Below are 17,497 nucleotides of genomic sequence, written 5' to 3' on the forward strand. Positions count from 1 at the left end.
AGTCAAGATGTATGGGAAAGCTGAAGAGGGAGAGGCAGGAGCCTAGAGTTCTGAGGGAAAAGTTATGAGACAGCCACCTTTCCCCCAAGCTTGGGCTCCATGCTTGCACAAATTAGTGAGTACACGTGACCTAGAATCAGACAGACACGTACCAGTTTTTTTCCAAAACTCCACAGGTACATATCCTGTTCCTGGCCTACTGTTGAATTCTCGCTGAGAATCTACGGAAGAGATAAATAGCACAGGGTTAGAAGCTGTCTATAAACCAACATGTTTTATTTTTACGAAAAATTTTAATGAAAAATCACAGCTCTCATTCACCACTTAGAAAGATTCAAAGACATACGTTCACTTAGTGCAAAAATGGTAAGGGATAAAATCAGATAGTATACTTAATATTTAGCTGTAAAACACACACAAACACACGTGTGTGTGCACCTCAAATAGAACAGTATTTCAATTCAAAGTAGTGAGATTAAAAGTGATTTTCACTTCCTTCTTTTATCTATATGTTCTTATGAACATGTATGTACTTTTAAGATACTCCCTAAAAATTAACTACAGATGCTTATGGGTATGCATGTGTGTGTATCAAATCCAGTTTAACTGTCCCATCATACACAGGTCTCTCTCAGGGGCTCTATAGGTTATGTCAGAGAATATGGATTTTGTTTTTTGGCAACTCTTAATTTTTACATGTGATTTAAGAGGCTTTTGTTTAAAGTTTCTTAAGATGCTTATAACAAACAAATAAAAAGCAAGCAGTAAAGAAAAAACTCTGATCTGGAACAGTGCATTTCAAAGGTAGCCCAGAGGCATCCCACAGGGCTGCTGGGAAGGGCACAAGTGTGGAAGGTGACACATTTGTGTCTGATTATTGTGATTTTAAGATACAATATTTTATAAGAACTGGTTCCACTGAACCAAAAAAAATTTTTTTAAGGAGTAAATCCCAGAAGACTTGCCCATTTCCTTATGTTTTACTGAGGCTAATCTACAATTTTATGCTCTGAATACGCACCAACCCACGGTGCAAAGAGGAATCTGGGGAGCAGTCAGCATGACAGGGAAGGTTGGCCCGGCATGAAATGTTTGCCAGAGGAGCTTTCTAAAACGGTTAGTCCTCATGGGAATGCCTAAGAACTAGCTATGAGGCAGGAAACTCCCCAGGGTGGGGAGGGGATCTCTCCATTCCAAGGGCTATCAGCACAAAGAACCCACGTCAGTATCCGCCCCCAGAACTAGGAGGGGAAAGGGAGGCTTTTTCTAAATCATGTAAAATACAAATAAAATTACCATTTTCAATATAATTCAGAGACATTCAGTACATTCACAATGTCTGATTTTTTTTTAAGTAAATAAACAAATTATTTTGAGAGAGGGAGAGAGCACAAGAGCCCACATGAGCAGGGGAGGGGTAGAGAAAGGGAGAGAGAGAATCCCAAGCAGGCTCCAGTGCTGTCAGCACAGAGCCTGACATGGGGCTCAATCCCATGAACTGTGAAATCATGACCTGGGCTGAAATGAACAGTCGGACACTTAACCAACTAAGCCTCCCAGGCACCCACAGTATATTCACAATGTTGTGCGACCATCCTCACCAGCTAGTTTCAGAACATTTCTTTTTAATTCTTTTTTTAAAATGTTTCGTTTATTTTGCGAGAGAGATAGAGAGAGCAAGAGCAGGGGAGGGCCAGAGAGAGAGGAAGACACAGAATCCGAAGCAGGCTCCAGGCTCTGAGCTGTCAGCACAGAGCCTAATGCAGGGACCAAACCGAACCCACGAACCGTGAGATCATGACTTGAGTTGAAGTCGGATGTTTACCTGACTGAGCCACCCAGGCGCCCCATGACATTTCTATCACCACGAGAAGAATTCCATAAGTTTAAAATACTGATTGTACTAATACTTTTTTGTGACACTGAGGTCTCTAGAGGTGCTACCACCACTGTCAATAAAATGCAAAGGGAAGGGCTCTCTTCCACACAGGTAAGGTTCCTGATTCCTGGAGCCATTTGTCAAACACCTAGAAACTCACGGATTAGATTCAAGATATAAATACAGGGAAAAATCTAGGATCAGAGGAGTCAATGTGACACAAGCTAGAGAAGGCAGTGGATCATTTTCAAAAGCATCTTCAATAAGGAAAACCAGTGAGGAAAAAGGTTTAAGTCCATAGACAAGCTGCCATTGGTAATAAATGACAGAAGAAACACTTGTTTACCTGTGGGGCTATGGGGGAAGTCTTGAGCAACCCAGGAGAAGCCACTTCATTTCAGTCAGCAATATGCCTTGGTCATACCCTTTATATCGATCTACCTGGTCCTCAGCATTTTTTTCTCTAACAGATGAAAAGGTGAGATGCACTTGACCCTAAAGGAACTTCTCAGCTTACTCAGGACATAGCTGGAAACTAGGGGCATATTCATGACATTTCCAAAAGCCAGAGTAACTGTTTTTATATCTCTAACCCAGAAAGGAACTAAAAACAACTAGAGTCTCAAGGGCACCTGGGTGGCTCAGTTGCTTAAGTGTCCAACCCTTGATTTTGGCTCAGGTCATGATCTCAGTTTTTGAGTTCGAGCCGTGACTCTGTGCTGACAGCACGGAGTCTACTTGAGATTCTTTCTTCCTCCCCCACTCACGCTTTCTTTCTCTCTCTCTCTCAAAAAGAAAATAGACTGAAAAAATAAAAACAGAAACAAATATGAAAACCCCTATTAGTCTCAAAGGCTACTGTAATCAAAGGTCAGACAGATAATGCAAATAAGTTGGGTCAGAAATGGGCAACAAATGGTATTGTGGTTGTGTAGGAGAATGCTCTAGTTCTTAGGAGAAATAGAACAAAACATTTAAGGACGAGTGTCATGAATATTTGGGGGAGACCGTACCTACCTACTAATCTATAATGGGAGAAAGTAAATATGGCAAAAGTGGAAAATGGGTGATTTAGGTATAGGGCACATACATGAGTGCTCATTTTTAACATTTTTATGTGTTTGATAACTTCAAAATAAAAAACTGGGGAAAATGTTCTTTGAAGCATATGCATAGAAAATTCTATATGTACAAAAAGAAAAAAAAAATAAAAACCAGATGCTTGGCACAAAAAAAAAAAAATCTCTATGAACAGACTAATTTGTTAAGAAGTGAGCCTATGGAAGCAGGAGGGAAAAACTAGGTGGCGGCAGGATTTTTACCATTTATATGTTCCTGCATTGCTTGACCTTTATACAATGCAATCCATTAAAAAGAAATTAATTTTAGGGGCGTCTGGGTGGCTCAGTCGGGTAAGTGTCCGACTTCGGCTCAGGTCATGATCTCACGATACGTGGGTTCGAGCCCCGCGTCCAGCTCAGATCCTGGAGCCTGTTTCAGATTCTGTATCTCCCTCTCTCTCTCTGACCCTTCCCTGCTCACACTGTCTCTCTCTCTCAGAAATAAATAAAAGTTTGATATTATATGGGGAGGCTGTGTAACATAATGGCTAAGAGTGTGTGCTGGATCTGGAATGCTGAACTTATAATCCTGACTTAACTATAATGTGACCATTTTGGCCAACTTTTTAATTTATTTAAGCCTCAGTTTTGTCATCTGTAAAAGAATATAATAGCAGTTCCTATATTTCAACAGGTAGTTCTGAAAATACATGTGACAGGTTTAACATGGCTGGAACACGGTACAGAACCCAGATAAACTATTATTACTAAAATTGATAACTGATATAGTCAGAAAGATTAATGAAGGGGACGCTGAGGTGGCTCAGTTGGTTAAGTGTCTGACTCTTGATTTTGGCTCAGGTCATAATCTCAGAATCTGTGAGTTCCCAGCCCCTCGGTGGGCTCTGTGCTGACAGTGCAGAGCCTGTTTAGAATTCTCTCTCTCTTCTTTCTCTGCCTCTCCCCTACTTGTGCACACACACACACTCTCCGTGTCTCTCTCAAATAAACATTAAAAAAAGAAAGATTAATGAAGGAAACCGACTGAAGTATTTAACAAAATCTAGCATCCGATAATTATGTCATTTCAATATTTAAAGGATGGGCATCAGTTAATTGATAGCAGGAAAATTTAAACAATTTGGGAAATTTTAAGTTAGATAGCTAATTCCAAACACACATACTTGAATATAACATAGATGAAATTTGTTGTACCTTGGATAGAATTCAAGGTCAAGTAAAAACCCATTAAGGGAAAAGATGAATTTGATTTCATAAATACTAACTATCCCATCCATCAAAACAAACCAAGATGGGGTGGGGGAGAAAACAAAAACAAAACCAAGATCAAATGAACAAAAATGCCTATATTCACAACCCATTAATTTTATAGCTAAGAATATAGCTCTCCTAAGGGAGAAATGCAAGATGTTTGAAAAATCCTTACACGTAAAAGATTTTAAATATTGCATTACACACTGAAAAACAAAAATAAAACAAGGAAACAATATGCAATGATTAACAAGAAAAACGGCATAAGGAAATTATAGTGTATTTACATGATAGAATATTGTATAATCATGAAAATTGTGTTTATAAAATCTTTAATGATGTAAGAACATACTTAATATGAACTTGTATTTTCAAGGAAATAATACACAGTTGTAACAGGATTCTCAGATACATTTGAAAATTCTTCAGTGTGGGATGATGAGCTAACAAATTCTTCTTACATTTCTATATTTTCTACAATGAGCCACGTAGTTCCAACTAAACAGTGATATGTACCTCATAAGACTGTTCTGGGGAATTAAATGGTAACATACGTAAAGGAATGGTTCTCAATTCTGGGAGCCCAGGTCCCACGTTAGTCCAATTAAATTAGAATCTTGAGGTGGGGCCAAGGCATCAGGAATTTTCCAAAAGTCCCCTTGTGGGATCTAATGGGCACCTAAGCTTTAACTACTAAAGAAAAGTGCCTGACTTAGAAGCTGGTGCTCATGGTTAAGGTCTTCCAAACCATAGCAAGGGCACTACCTCTCTGTCGGTCAGATATATTTTTTATTATAACAATGAGGTGTCTTTCATTAGCTGATTCTTCTGTTATTGCTACATCCTGATTTTTCAGTTGTGGTTATTACTGATTGACCAAATATTTCACTTTCTTTTAATCCCCACCTCCATTCCACCCCAGGCACATTCACAATTCCTTCCCCTTCCATTCGCTGCAATAGAGAGCTACTCAAATTCTGTTGCACTGGTAGTCAACATTTTCAGTACTTAATGTTAAATGCTAATCATAGCTGGGTCATGTGGTTCAGGTCCTATGAATCTTTTTATCTTCCTGAACAAGTTTTCATTTTTTTAGGAGTTAATAATTGCAGGGCGCCTGGGTGGCTCAGTTGAGTGTCTGACTTTCGCTCAGATCGTGAGCTCGCGGTTTGTGGGTTTGAGCCCCTTGTCTGTGCTGACAGCTTGGATCCTGGAGCCTGCTTCAGATTCTGTGTCTTCCTCTCTCTCTGCCTCCTCTGCTCATGTTCCATCTCTAACTCTCTCACTTAAAAATAAATAAACATTAAAAAAAAAGAATTAATAATTGCCTTGTTTAGTCATATGCTAAGTTTCTTATGTAATTCTTTCTTAATCAATCTCACCTTCTTTCTATTGTGTAGATATTTTATACATTTCATTTTCTTGAAGAAATATCCAGCAAGCTTTTGGCCAATTCTTGCCTCAACTGCTTTCTAGGTTTGCTGTAATCTGTTGCTCGGGACCCTCCCTCACCAGCCTAGGTATTGCCTTCTGTTCTCTTTCTCAGGTTGGATCTAGCATAATCAATTCCATGTCTTCCACTTTCTGGTTTACTGTGCTGTTTTAGGGCACAGCCTACTCAACTGTGATAGGCACCCTGGTAAAGAGTACATAGGAGGTGCATTTTAAAAAAAATTGTATGTTGTTAAACATTTAACTGTTTCGGTCTAGCACAGAAGTCTAAGTTAAAATAACCTTCCTTCAGAGTTTTCTTCGAACTTTCTACAATGCTGTCATGATCTCATGGTTTGCGAGTTTCAGCTCGACATTGTGCTCATTGTTGTCAGTGCAGAGCCTGCTTCAGATCCTCTGTCCCCCTCCACCCCTGCTTCTCTCTGCCCCTCCCCCACTTGTGCACAAACTCGAGTGCTCTAAGAAAAAATAAAAGGGATGAGTAGAGGGTAGTGTTTAAATGGCTCAGCAAGGCCTGCCATCCTGGCCGGAGAAGAGCTGCTTCAGGACCACAGCTCACTCTGCACTAGGTGCCTCCCACCTAAACACATGCAGACTGACTGGTGGAAGGTTTGTGATTTGAATGGTGAACTTTGGATGTTTCTATAAGTTGCTACAGGGACTACTGTCAAGGTTCAGATGGTGAGGGATACCTGAGGATGAGCCCTGAAGTTTTTTGTATGTATGTACTGACTGATGACTGGATTGACTGTAAGCTCTAGACTCAACATGAGGCTCAAACTCATTACCTGAGATCAAGAGCTGCATGCTCTTCTAAGCTAGCCAGATGTCCTGAGCTCTGAAGTCTTTATGAAAGTAATCACTGCAGCTACAAGTATTCTTTGATGTCTTGCTGTGATACCCAACAATGATAATCTATGGTTGCCTCAAGAGTTACCTCGGTGGGAGGGGTGGGGAGTGGGATCTTTGGTTATCAACGTCTTTGCCCCATTTTTGTTGAAGTCTTTTGTATTTTTTAAATTATTATTTAAAAAATATGTTTATTTATTTATGTTGAGAGAAAGAGGGACTGGGCAGGGGAGGTTCTGAGAGAGAAGGAGAGAATTCTAAGCAGGCTCCATGCTGTCAGCACAGAGCCGGATCCGGGGCTTGAAGCCACATGTCCTGAGCTTAAACCAAGAGTTGGATGCAAACCGACTGAGCCACCCAAGAGCCCCTTGAAGTCTTTTATAGACAAACAGCTGTCTTCTGTGGAACATGCGAGGTCTGTCATAAGTGATTCATTCTTCCTGATGAGAAGAGGGAGCTTGAAGTCGGTGGGTAGGGGTAAAGTCTGATCACAGATAGCCCCTCATTTGGATGTGTCTTTGAATAGGGACCTTTTTCAGTTACTAGATGAATGCAATGGAACGTTTTGGGGGAAACAGCTATGGATGTATCCTGGATTAACAGAAGTTGTTCTTATCTCTGCTGCTTCAGGCTGATAACCCAGCTTGGTAGAGTAAGGGTATAGTAGAACTTTTTAAAGCCCTCCAGACAGAGGTTGATAAATGCTAATTTCCTGGATGGGAAGTAGGAAACAGATGAGGGAAGGTGAGGTGAACATTTTTAGATTTTCAGGACTACTGTTGAGGAGTATATGTGATGTATGTAAGAGTACGTAAGACATTCAATGAGGCTGACTTTAAGAACCACTCTTTGATCATCACCTAGCACATATAGAGAGAGTTGAAAACAGAACAAAATGACAAATATTCCCATTGTCCATGTGGAAGACCCTATTTTTTTTTAACATTCCAGGTACTGAGTCCTTGACATATTTTATCATACTCTTCACAATCACCTGGGTCTTTCTAACTCCATCAAGCACTATCATCCTACCATCTCAGGTAAGACTCTCCCCTTACCATTGCTGAGAGAATCTGCACTCCCAGGACTGTGCTGTCTAGAGACCAACTCGCTCCCTGTCTTCCTCATCTCTGTGTTTTCGTTACATCGTCTTTTCCAGTAGTTGAGTTCCTCACGATCAGATTCCTGACAGCGCCGCAGGACTGCCATGGAGCGCCTCGTCTTCTCTACCATTTCCATAATGCAATTCAGAGCCTAAGCCAGGGAGCAAGTCAGAGATAAGATTAGGACTTTGAAACAACCAAGACTGAAATTTAAGAGTAGGTAAAATGTAAAGAAGGAAGGTTTAAGTATCTTACAGATCAAGCAATATCAAGTCAATATATGAAAGCCATTCCTAAGAGCTTATTTTTAAATATGTATATGTAAATAATGTTTTTTGGATTTCAAAATAACACTTTTTGGATTCTTCCAGATTGAAGCAGCCAGAGTCTGATCATAATATAGTTCTTTAAACACTATGTATGGTGAAGCACATTACATCTCTGCCCAAAGACACCAAGTTATCTGATAAGCTAGAGATTTACATAAGAATGCGATCTGAGAAGTGATATTTAGAGATAATTTCACTCAAGTAGGAAAAGCTATTGTATGTAAATTTCAAGCAGGTATATCTTTTCTTTCTTTTTAGGACATCAATTCTCATTTGTTTTTGGAGAAGCACCATTTATTTAGTATTTCCTATATACTAGATCCTGTGGTAAGCACCTTACATATTAGAACAACCCTCTTATGAATTCAAATAATACGGTATTCTTGGGGTGCCTGGGTGGCTCAGTCAGTTCAACGTCTGACTTTTGATTTTGGGTAAGGTCATGATCTCATGGTTCGTGGGATGAAACCCCACACTGGGCTTTGCACTGACAATTGGAGCCTGCTTGGGAATCTCTCTCTCTCTCAAAACAAATAAACATTTAAAAAAGTTGTTGTTTTTTTTTTTCAAGGTACAGAAATTAAGGCTAGAAATGGTAAAACAACTTACCCATCATAGAAAGTAGGAAGCAGCAAAGCTGGGACTTTGAAATCCAAAATTTCTGTCTTTAACCATTATACTCTATGACTTTACTTGGTTATATCCTGAAGTGATTATCCCATCAAAAAGATTAGGGAATTACTCTTAGCTCTCTAGCTAGGGCAGTAAGTAGTAGATACACCAAGTTTTAAAATTTATTTTACTATTATTTTGTAAGTAAGCTCTATGCCCAGTATGGGGCTTGAAGGGCTTGAACTCATGACCCTGAGATCAAGAGGCAAACATTATACTGACAGAGTCAGCCAGGTACACTCATATAAGTCAAGTTTTTATGGCAGACACTGTGGCTCTGATTAAATTCACTTCAGGGATATATACCCTTATTATTATTATTATTGGTTATAAGAATTCAATATAATAGGAAAATTATACACTATAAGATTCTTACATGATCGAGATGTTTCCATTCATCAGCCCATTCCCTTTCCGTCAAACGGTGGTCTACCAACTCATCTTGATAGCCTCCATTTAGACCTATTAGAAATTAGAGATTAAATGTGAAGATAGAGGGAAGAATACAATATATAGAATTCTACCAAGTAAATATATAATGCATCCATACCACCAAGAGTACACTGCCAGGGCAATGGTTCACAAGGGAGCAGGGGACCCACAAAATGACATAAAACCCAACAAAATTACCCTTTAGAATATATTATTCTACATTTGTTCTAAAATTTATTCATTTATTCTAAAATTACCATTTAGAATATATTTAAAAAAACTACAAATCAACTATGAAAGACAAATAGCACGAAAGAAAAATGGGCGAAAGAAATAAACAGGTATGCCACAGATAGAAAGCACAGATGGCCCATACACATATGTGAAGACATTCAAACTTATAAGTAGTCATAGTGCAAATAAAATCTTTATGAAGATAGTATTTTATATCCAACCACTGGAAAAAAATTAGATTGTCAGATACAACTAAGTGTTGGGAAGGATGTGGCACAAATCAAATAAATGCTTTAGCACAACAACTAGAGTACTGTACAAGCACTTGGAAACAACTCAGTATTACTTAAAATATATACATTTATTATAATATAACATTTATTACTTAAAAAAATATGTGTATTTTTCTAAGTAGGCTCTACGCCCAACATGCGGCTTGAACTCACAACCCTCAGGATCTTGCATGCTGTACTGACTGAGCCAGGCAGGTGACCCCCACCCAAAAATTTTTTTTGATGGTTTTGATTTATACTGAAATTTGCTGGAATACAAGGACTGTGTGAATCAAAGGTATACTAAATTAAACGCTGTCCAATATTTTGAAAAATCACATCACATATGACAATACTGCTTATAGTACTGGAACCATTAAGATAATACAGTTGTTATCAGTCTAAGTTTACAGGTGTTATATTGATAGTGATCCTGTGTCTGTGTAAGCATTTGCTTACTTCACTACATCTCCTTCTGTAGTCATCCCTGAGCACTAACATAATAATTTCCTATACATTATGGTTTAGAATATTGATGCTACTATTATGGGTCTAAGATAGGCTATAGCTGATGGCTCGGAGCACGGAGCCTGCTTCAGATTCTGTGTCTCCCTCTCCTCTTGCTCTCTCCCCCTCCCCTGCTAGTGCTGGTTCTCTCTCTCTCTCTCAATAAAAACCTTTTAAAAAAGTGTATGAATACAGAAGAAATCAAAAGCAAAGCCTAGTTCTTAACCTAAAAAGTGAGACATGGGGAAAAGGCATTGGACCACAGAGGACAGCTGCAAAGGGTGAGCCACAGCATACTGGCAATGCTTTGGGCATCATAGCTAGACTCTGAATCTGGTTTCTGCTACTTTCTGGCTATGTAATTCTGGCTACAGTTCTTCACCTCTCATCTGTAAAAACGAGGTAACAACTGGACCACTGTGAGGATTAAATGAGAGGATGTACGTCTACTGCAATCTAAGCAGCAGTACCTAAGACTCCGTAAATGTTGGCAGTTGAGAGCACAATTATAGTCGTGGCCCTTGCCACTCAGCTACCACTGCAGGAAGCCAGGGCCTTACTGAGGTCTACACCTCTGAAAGGTGCTGATGAGTCTAAGTGAGAATGGGGACAAGGAAATGTGGGGCACCTGGGCGGCTCAGTTGGTTAAGTGTCCGACTTTGGCTCAGGTCATGATCTCACAGTTCGTGGGTTTGAGCCCCACACTGGGTTCTGTCCTGGCAGCTCAGAGCCTGGAGTCTGAGCTATGACTCCTTCTCTCTCTGCCCCTCCCCTGCTCATGCTCTGTCTCCCTCGGTCTCCAAAATAAATAAAAAACTATAAAAAAAGAAGAAATGTGCTGTAACTTTTTTTTACTCCATGGAGTACCCCACAGATGGAAATGTAGGGGAAACCCTAGAAGCTAGCAGCCCTTTGGTTCTCTGCTTGGTCATGCTCAGCAGTTACTAAAAAACAAAACAAAAAAACCAAACCCCTTCTACAGTGAAATTGTATGAGGACATGACAATAAGCTCTGTTCAAAACTGTCTTGGGTAAGGTCTGTTAGGGGCATTTCTGCCTCTCTCTAGATTGAATGGTTACTGAGGATTCAGGTGCCAGGCAGTCTAATGACTCAGCACAGGTGGTAGTATTAGCTCTATTTTAGAAATGAGTAATCTGAGGCTCAGAGAGCCTAATCAACTTGCATAAGATCACACAGCTAGTTAGTATGCACAGCCAAGATTTAAATTTTAGATCTGCTTCACCTTCTGACCTAAACATCTATGCACTTTCACTCTAAGCCCACATATTTCATATCTTTTTTGGTTAATTTTAAAAACACTTTTAGTCTGGGTCGCCTGGGTGGCTTAGTCGGTTAGGCATCTGACTCCTGTTTTGGGCGCAGGTCATGATCTCATGGTTTGTGGGATACAGCCCTGGTTCAGGCTCTGGGCTGACAGTGTGGAGCCTGCTTGGGAATCTCTCTCTGCCCCGACGCAGCTTGTACTCTCTCTAAATAAATAAATAAACTTGAAAAAAAAAACAAAAACACATTACCATGAAATAAATCAAGAGTTAGAGAAACACTGCAAGAATAGTAAAAGAATTCTCTTATGTCCTTCACCCAGTTTCCAAAATGTTAGTATTTTAGTTGATTTGTTTTATCATTCTCTAGTTGTATGCATCATTTAAGAATAAGTGTTATCTCCTTTTCACTGTGTATTTCCTAAAATTTACTGAATCCCACTTCTATCATATAACAGCAATAAAGTATGAAGGGAGATCAATTTCCCAGTGAAATCAACACAACTCTAATATTCTTTTTTATGTATAATATAGTTTTATCTATCAGTGGAATAAAAGCAATGACTGTACTATTTTGCTGTATAACTGAATAGGTAAGAAACCCAATGATTCAAACTGAATTTCAATCATTACCATGCTGCTCATGTCACTTACTAAGATTGTGGTGTCTATCACGAACTTCTCGATGTTCCAGCATCTTATTGGGCTCACGATACAGGTGTGAAGTTGCAATATCTTCTAACGTGTAGTGCTGAAGAGGTGGAGGAGTCGGATGGAACTGGCCCCCAGGATTCATGAGGGGCACAGTGAGGGCAGGACTGTGCCGGGGAGCAGGGCTGATGGTGCACACTCTCTTGGCAGGAGGCTCGGGAGGAATTGTATCTCTTTCAAAACCGCTCTCTTCCCTCCTATAGAAGAACCGGAAGTACATATCTTAGCCCATAAACATGTGTTCATGCAAACATGTCCTGAGCACCTGCTCTGTGTTATGTATTGTGCTGTGCACTTTCCTGAACAGGAAGATGATAAGGAAAGGTTTGACATGAAGCATGAACTGAAATGTCTCCAGGGGGAGGCAGAAAACAAATTTTCACTGCTGTTAAAATACTGCTTCCTTGACCAACACTTTCACTCATACTGAAAATTTCAGAATAAATTAATATAACTTCAAACTTCAAAGTAAGGGTGATTCATTACCAAGTATCAATCACTAATTGTTATACTTTATTATTAGACTTTACACATCAGAAGAAGTGTCTTGGACAGATTCTATTTCTGATGGTTCTGAAGGAGTGGGCCCATGGAGTCTCTAGAGCAGACTCTCTCACCAGGGGTATGCAGAGTCATTGAAGAATTTCTGAAAAATATTTGTGTCTGGGAGCCACACCTATAGATTTGAGAAACATTCTGGTCTCTGATATTGGGACAAAGCAGAGCCAACCTTAGAAATTCTGAGTCTATACCCATATATAATCATAGTCATCAAATTCTCTTTCCTTCACAAGCAAAGGGAAAGCTTAGAGTAATTCCAGAAAAGCAGGGACAACAAAGCACTTCTCTGCTCACCTCTCTGGACTGGGTCTCTTTCCGTTTCCATGCACTTCCATGAGTAGCTCAGAAGAGTCAGCAGGTGACGCAATACTTGTGTTGAGCAGAAGGTGTTCGTGCTGAGCCAGGTACTGGGATGGGGTCTGCTTGGCGGCTCGAGCACAGTGCAGCAGTTCTCGCTGCAGCAGGGGCAGATTGGCCTTGAAAAACAGAGGCAGGGGCTGGAAGGCAGTTTTCCAGGTGTTGGGCCCCACACAACAGAGCTCAGCCCCTCAAAAGGCTTTCATAAACAGGATGACACCAGACAAAAGACCTTAGCTCCTCGTCAGCCTGATTTTTATATGCCTGAGAGTAAAGTGACATCTATAATACCGAACTTGAATTATTGGTTAACTTGTCTCTTGCCCCCACAAGGTATAAATCCCCTCAACGGGAAGACTGTGCCTTATTTACCTAAGTGGACTAGTGCAGAGTGAAAGCTCAGTGAAGGTGTTGAACGTATTAAGAATTTGTACATTTTTGGGACATTTGGCTGGCTCAGTGGGTAGAGCATATGGCTTTGGCTGTCAGGGTTGTGAGTTCAAGCCCCATGCTGGATATGGAGCCTACTCAAAATTTAAAAAAAAAAAATTTTTTTAAAAATTTAGTCATTTCCCAAGAAGAGAATTAGTACCATTTACACAAGGGTAGAAGGAATTCACTCTTTCCTCTATGATTATCAGTAACTGTTGGTTTCTCTCTTTCAAATCCCCTCGTCTCTGACAGGACCGCTCAACCTTTTTTAATGTTCTCTATGATAGCTGGAAGCGACAATTACTCTGTCTTGGTAGGAACATGGGGTTTTGAAGAAAGTATCGACAGTGATGGAAATGAAGGCAACAAGCCTAGACAGACTAGGCTCTGAGGACACACACATAACTCAGGGGCAAAATCCATTTCTTGTGTGGCACCCTAGTTGAACCTGTTTCCTTATTTTGTTGTTGTTGTCTAATGTTTATTTTTGAGAGAGCACAAGCAGAGGAGGAGCAGAGAGAGAGAAGGACACAGGATCCAAAGTGGGTTCTGCGCTGACAGCAGTGAGCCCGACGCGGGGCTCAAATCCATGAACCGTGATATCATGACCTGAGCAGAAGTCAGACGCCCAACCGAATGAGCCACCCAGTCACCCCTGTTTCCGTACTCTGTAAAAGAATAATTAACTTTGTAGTTATTATATTTCCTTCACAAGCTTAGAAACCTTTAATGGGGACAAATAATAAAACAAATCCTATCTACCTTTAAACTTCATCTTCATATGTAAAATGTACTTTTCCTACATTCCTTTTATTCAAAGAAAATAATTATATTTTTTTCTCCCCAAATTTAAGAACAATTCAGACTGAGCATATAACAGACATCTTTATCTCAAGGGAAACAGATGAATAAGTAAAAGGAGAATTTTAATAGATCTAAGTAATGGTCCCTTTACCGAGAGTTAATTTAGGAGGCACATAATTAGTGATTGTTTTAAAGCAGAAATAAATTGAGAAAACCCAAACACTGGCCCAAAAGCTGCCATAACATCCTACCTCATGCTGTCTTCCAAAAGAGTTAAGAATAGGGAACATGACAACATAAAATACTTTTTAAGTCTGTTCTATAACCTCAATCTTGTAGCAACTATAAAAAAAAAATCTTAACTGAAAAAAATACTGTGTCATATAACTTTCACATTTGTGACATGTGCCCTTTGATGAATTTTTTTAATGCTAATTATTTCCTATTAACACAAATCTCACAAATCTTTCTTGGTTCTGGAGTCTTAGGGGAAAATAATTGTCTCCTGGCTCTGACATACAGCAACGAGACCGAGACGGAAGCAGCACACCTGTTTTGGGGCTGAAAAGGGCGCCGCAGACTGCTCTGAGCAGCGAAGCTTCCATGCTATCAGAACAGAGCCACATGCAGCCCAGGCCCCTGACACCTATGCATTTTCCTATTTGTTTGCTCTACTCTCATTTTAAAAGATTAAAAAAACTGGTAACAATACTCCAATAAGTTGACCCATCTTTTTGATGTTTTTATTATTTTTTTTAGGAAGTGAAGGGCAAAAATACAGGTAAAAGGGGAATATTTATTTGGCCAGGTGTTTTAGGCTTTGTAAGTCAAGAGGCAAAAGTGAAGATATGATGTAGGTTGTCATATACAAGAGAAAAAACAAATTTCCACAACAGTGTATAAAAAAAGGTCAAAAAACAAAAAGCTGAGTCTAATTTTTTGTAATATTTGTCTCCCGCGAATGAAAAGAGTGGAATTCATTTTGTTGGGGGCGGGGGGGGGGGGGACTGAGGATAACATTTAGCTTAACTGGGTTCAGAGTTAGTGTTCCCTATTACAAACTGATTACAAATGCACGTCTGTAAAAATTAATCTTCTTGGGGTGCTTGGCTGGCTCAGTCGGTAGAGCGTTCGACTCTTGATCTTAGGGTGGGAAGTTTGAGCCCCACACTGGGTGTCGAGTTAAAAACAAACAAATAAACAAACAATTCTCTCTAGGGCTGTCAACCATATGGTGAGCTGGTCTGTGTCACAGGTTTCCAAACTATGCTTGGTCTAGAACACCCTGGTATTTGACCTTAGTCTTTCATTGCTGTGGAGCTACTTTATACCTTGGCAAGTTATAGATGAATGATAGCAATGCAAAATAATTACTATCTATGGACATGAATAAAATTATGTCCTGTAGAGGTTCAACTCACTTTCCTTGCATACTCTGTAGAAGCCAAATTTACTTCTGGTTGCATATTCATATCAATAATCCTGATCTATATAAATGTGTCCATTCTTTGGATTCTCTACTGAACTGGTTGTAACATGTTACTGACTCCCTCATTAATAATGAGTTAAATAAAATCTTTGACATAGGTTCATCTTTTTTTTGTACTAGTCAGAACGTTACCTGTTGTGTTGTTGTTTTTGAAAATTATTGTATAAAAGGGAAAAGGCAGTAACTTTACTGAGGAAAAGGATGATAGATACACACGGCTGTCATCAAGTGATCAAAGTCAACATTACCAATCAGAAGACAAACATCTACGTCTACAGGGGCGCCTGGGTGGCTCAGTCGGCTAAGCGACCAACCTCAGCTCAGGTCATGATCTCACAGTTCGTGGGTTTGGGCCCCGCGTCAGGCTCTGTGTTGACAGCTCAGAGCCTGGAGCCTGCTTCGGATTCTGTGTCTCCCACTCTGTCTGATCCTCCTCTGTTCATGCTCTGTGTCTCTCTCAAAAATTAACAAACATCAAAAAAAATTTTTTTTGAAAAGTGATAAAACATCTATGGCTACAAAGAGCATGCAGTAAAACCAGTTATGTGCTCTTGCTGCCTAAGATGCATAACCTGTTTCTCATCATGAGGAAGCCTCCGAAAAACCCAAACTGAAGTATATTCTATAAAGTAACTATTCTGAACTCTCTTTTTTTAATCCTAAACTCTTCAAAACTGTCAAGGTCATAAAAGGCTGAGCTGCTGTTTCAGATTAAAGTGGACTGAAGAAATATGACAATGACACGTAAGATGTGATCCTGTATCAGATATAGGACCACACAAAAAAGCTTTTCTTTTATTATTAAGAGGCATTCGTGGGACATTTGGTGAAACATGAATAATGTCTGCAAATAACAGTGCTTTATCAATGTTAATTTCTTGATTTGTTAATTATACTAAAAAGTATTGAGATGTTTCATGTCTGTAGCTTCCTCTTAAACATTTCTTTTTCTAAAAAAAGATTTTATTTTTTAAGTAATCTCTACACCCAACACGGGGCTCCAATTCGCACATCTGAGATACAGTCATATGCTCTACTGACTGAGCCAGCCAGGTGCCCCTCAAATATTTGAGGAAAAAATAAATATAAGACAAAGAGAAGAAAAACAGATGTGATAAAATAGTAACATTTGGAGAATGTGACTAAAGAGACGGTGGTATGGTATACAGTAAGTTTACAGTACCATGTTGTAACTTTTCTAGGAGTATGAAATTATTTTGAAATAAAACTTAAAAAATTTTTTTTATGTTTATTTATTTTTGAGAGACAGAGCATGAGCAGGGGAAGGACAGAGAGAGAAGGAGACACAGAGTCCGAAGCAGGCTCTAGGCTCTGAGCTGTCAGCACAGAACCTAATGTGGGGCTCGAATCCACGAACTATGAGATCATGACCTGAGCGGAAGTCGTCTGCCCAAGCAACTTAACCACCCAGGCATCCCTAAAACACTTTTTTAAAAGGGCATATTACATACAAATTTAATACAGTCTTACGTCTCAGGTAAGTACAACAATTCCGAACAATGTCTCCCAAAAGTTTTTTTTCCCCCTAAAAGACAGTGATATTTATTTCTTTGAATTACAATATAATCTAAATCACTGGAATTATAAATCATGTAACTGTTCATGATTCAAAGGCAAGACACAGCCAAGACCTACATGTATAACAGTCTCTGATAAATATAAAAATACAATTTTATAAATATAAAAAAATATAGTAACATATCTTGTTAAAGGACAATAGCTTTTAGTTCCTTAGAGGAGTAAGCCTGAAACTCCATAAGTGAAGCCCCTGGTCAT

At 39.4% G+C, this 17,497-nt stretch overlaps 1 protein-coding gene across 3 annotated transcripts in view; it reads right to left on the reverse strand.

Moving 5' to 3' along the window:
- CBFA2T2 (CBFA2/RUNX1 partner transcriptional co-repressor 2) overlaps window positions 1-17,497 on the reverse strand; it is a 145,415-nt gene that overhangs the window by 13,097 nt on the left and 114,821 nt on the right. For all 3 annotated transcript variants that reach the window (XR_005531167.1, XM_039248735.1, XM_039248734.1), the window contains exons 5-9: window positions 12,913-13,094; window positions 12,001-12,254; window positions 8,994-9,079; window positions 7,572-7,767; window positions 153-221 (exon numbers count right to left, since the gene is read on the reverse strand). Coding sequence is in view for 2 of the 3 variants with exons in the window: in XM_039248735.1 (XP_039104666.1) it covers window positions 153-221; window positions 7,572-7,767; window positions 8,994-9,079; window positions 12,001-12,254; window positions 12,913-13,094 (787 nt within the window). In the remaining variant the exon portion in view is untranslated. The remainder of the gene's footprint in view (window positions 1-152; window positions 222-7,571; window positions 7,768-8,993; window positions 9,080-12,000; window positions 12,255-12,912; window positions 13,095-17,497) is intronic.

Source organism: Hyaena hyaena, unplaced genomic scaffold (assembly GCF_003009895.1).
Source record: "Hyaena hyaena isolate Hyena2069 unplaced genomic scaffold, ASM300989v1 scaffold_315, whole genome shotgun sequence".
In the NCBI taxonomy this organism is placed as follows: Eukaryota; Metazoa; Chordata; class Mammalia; order Carnivora; family Hyaenidae; genus Hyaena; species Hyaena hyaena.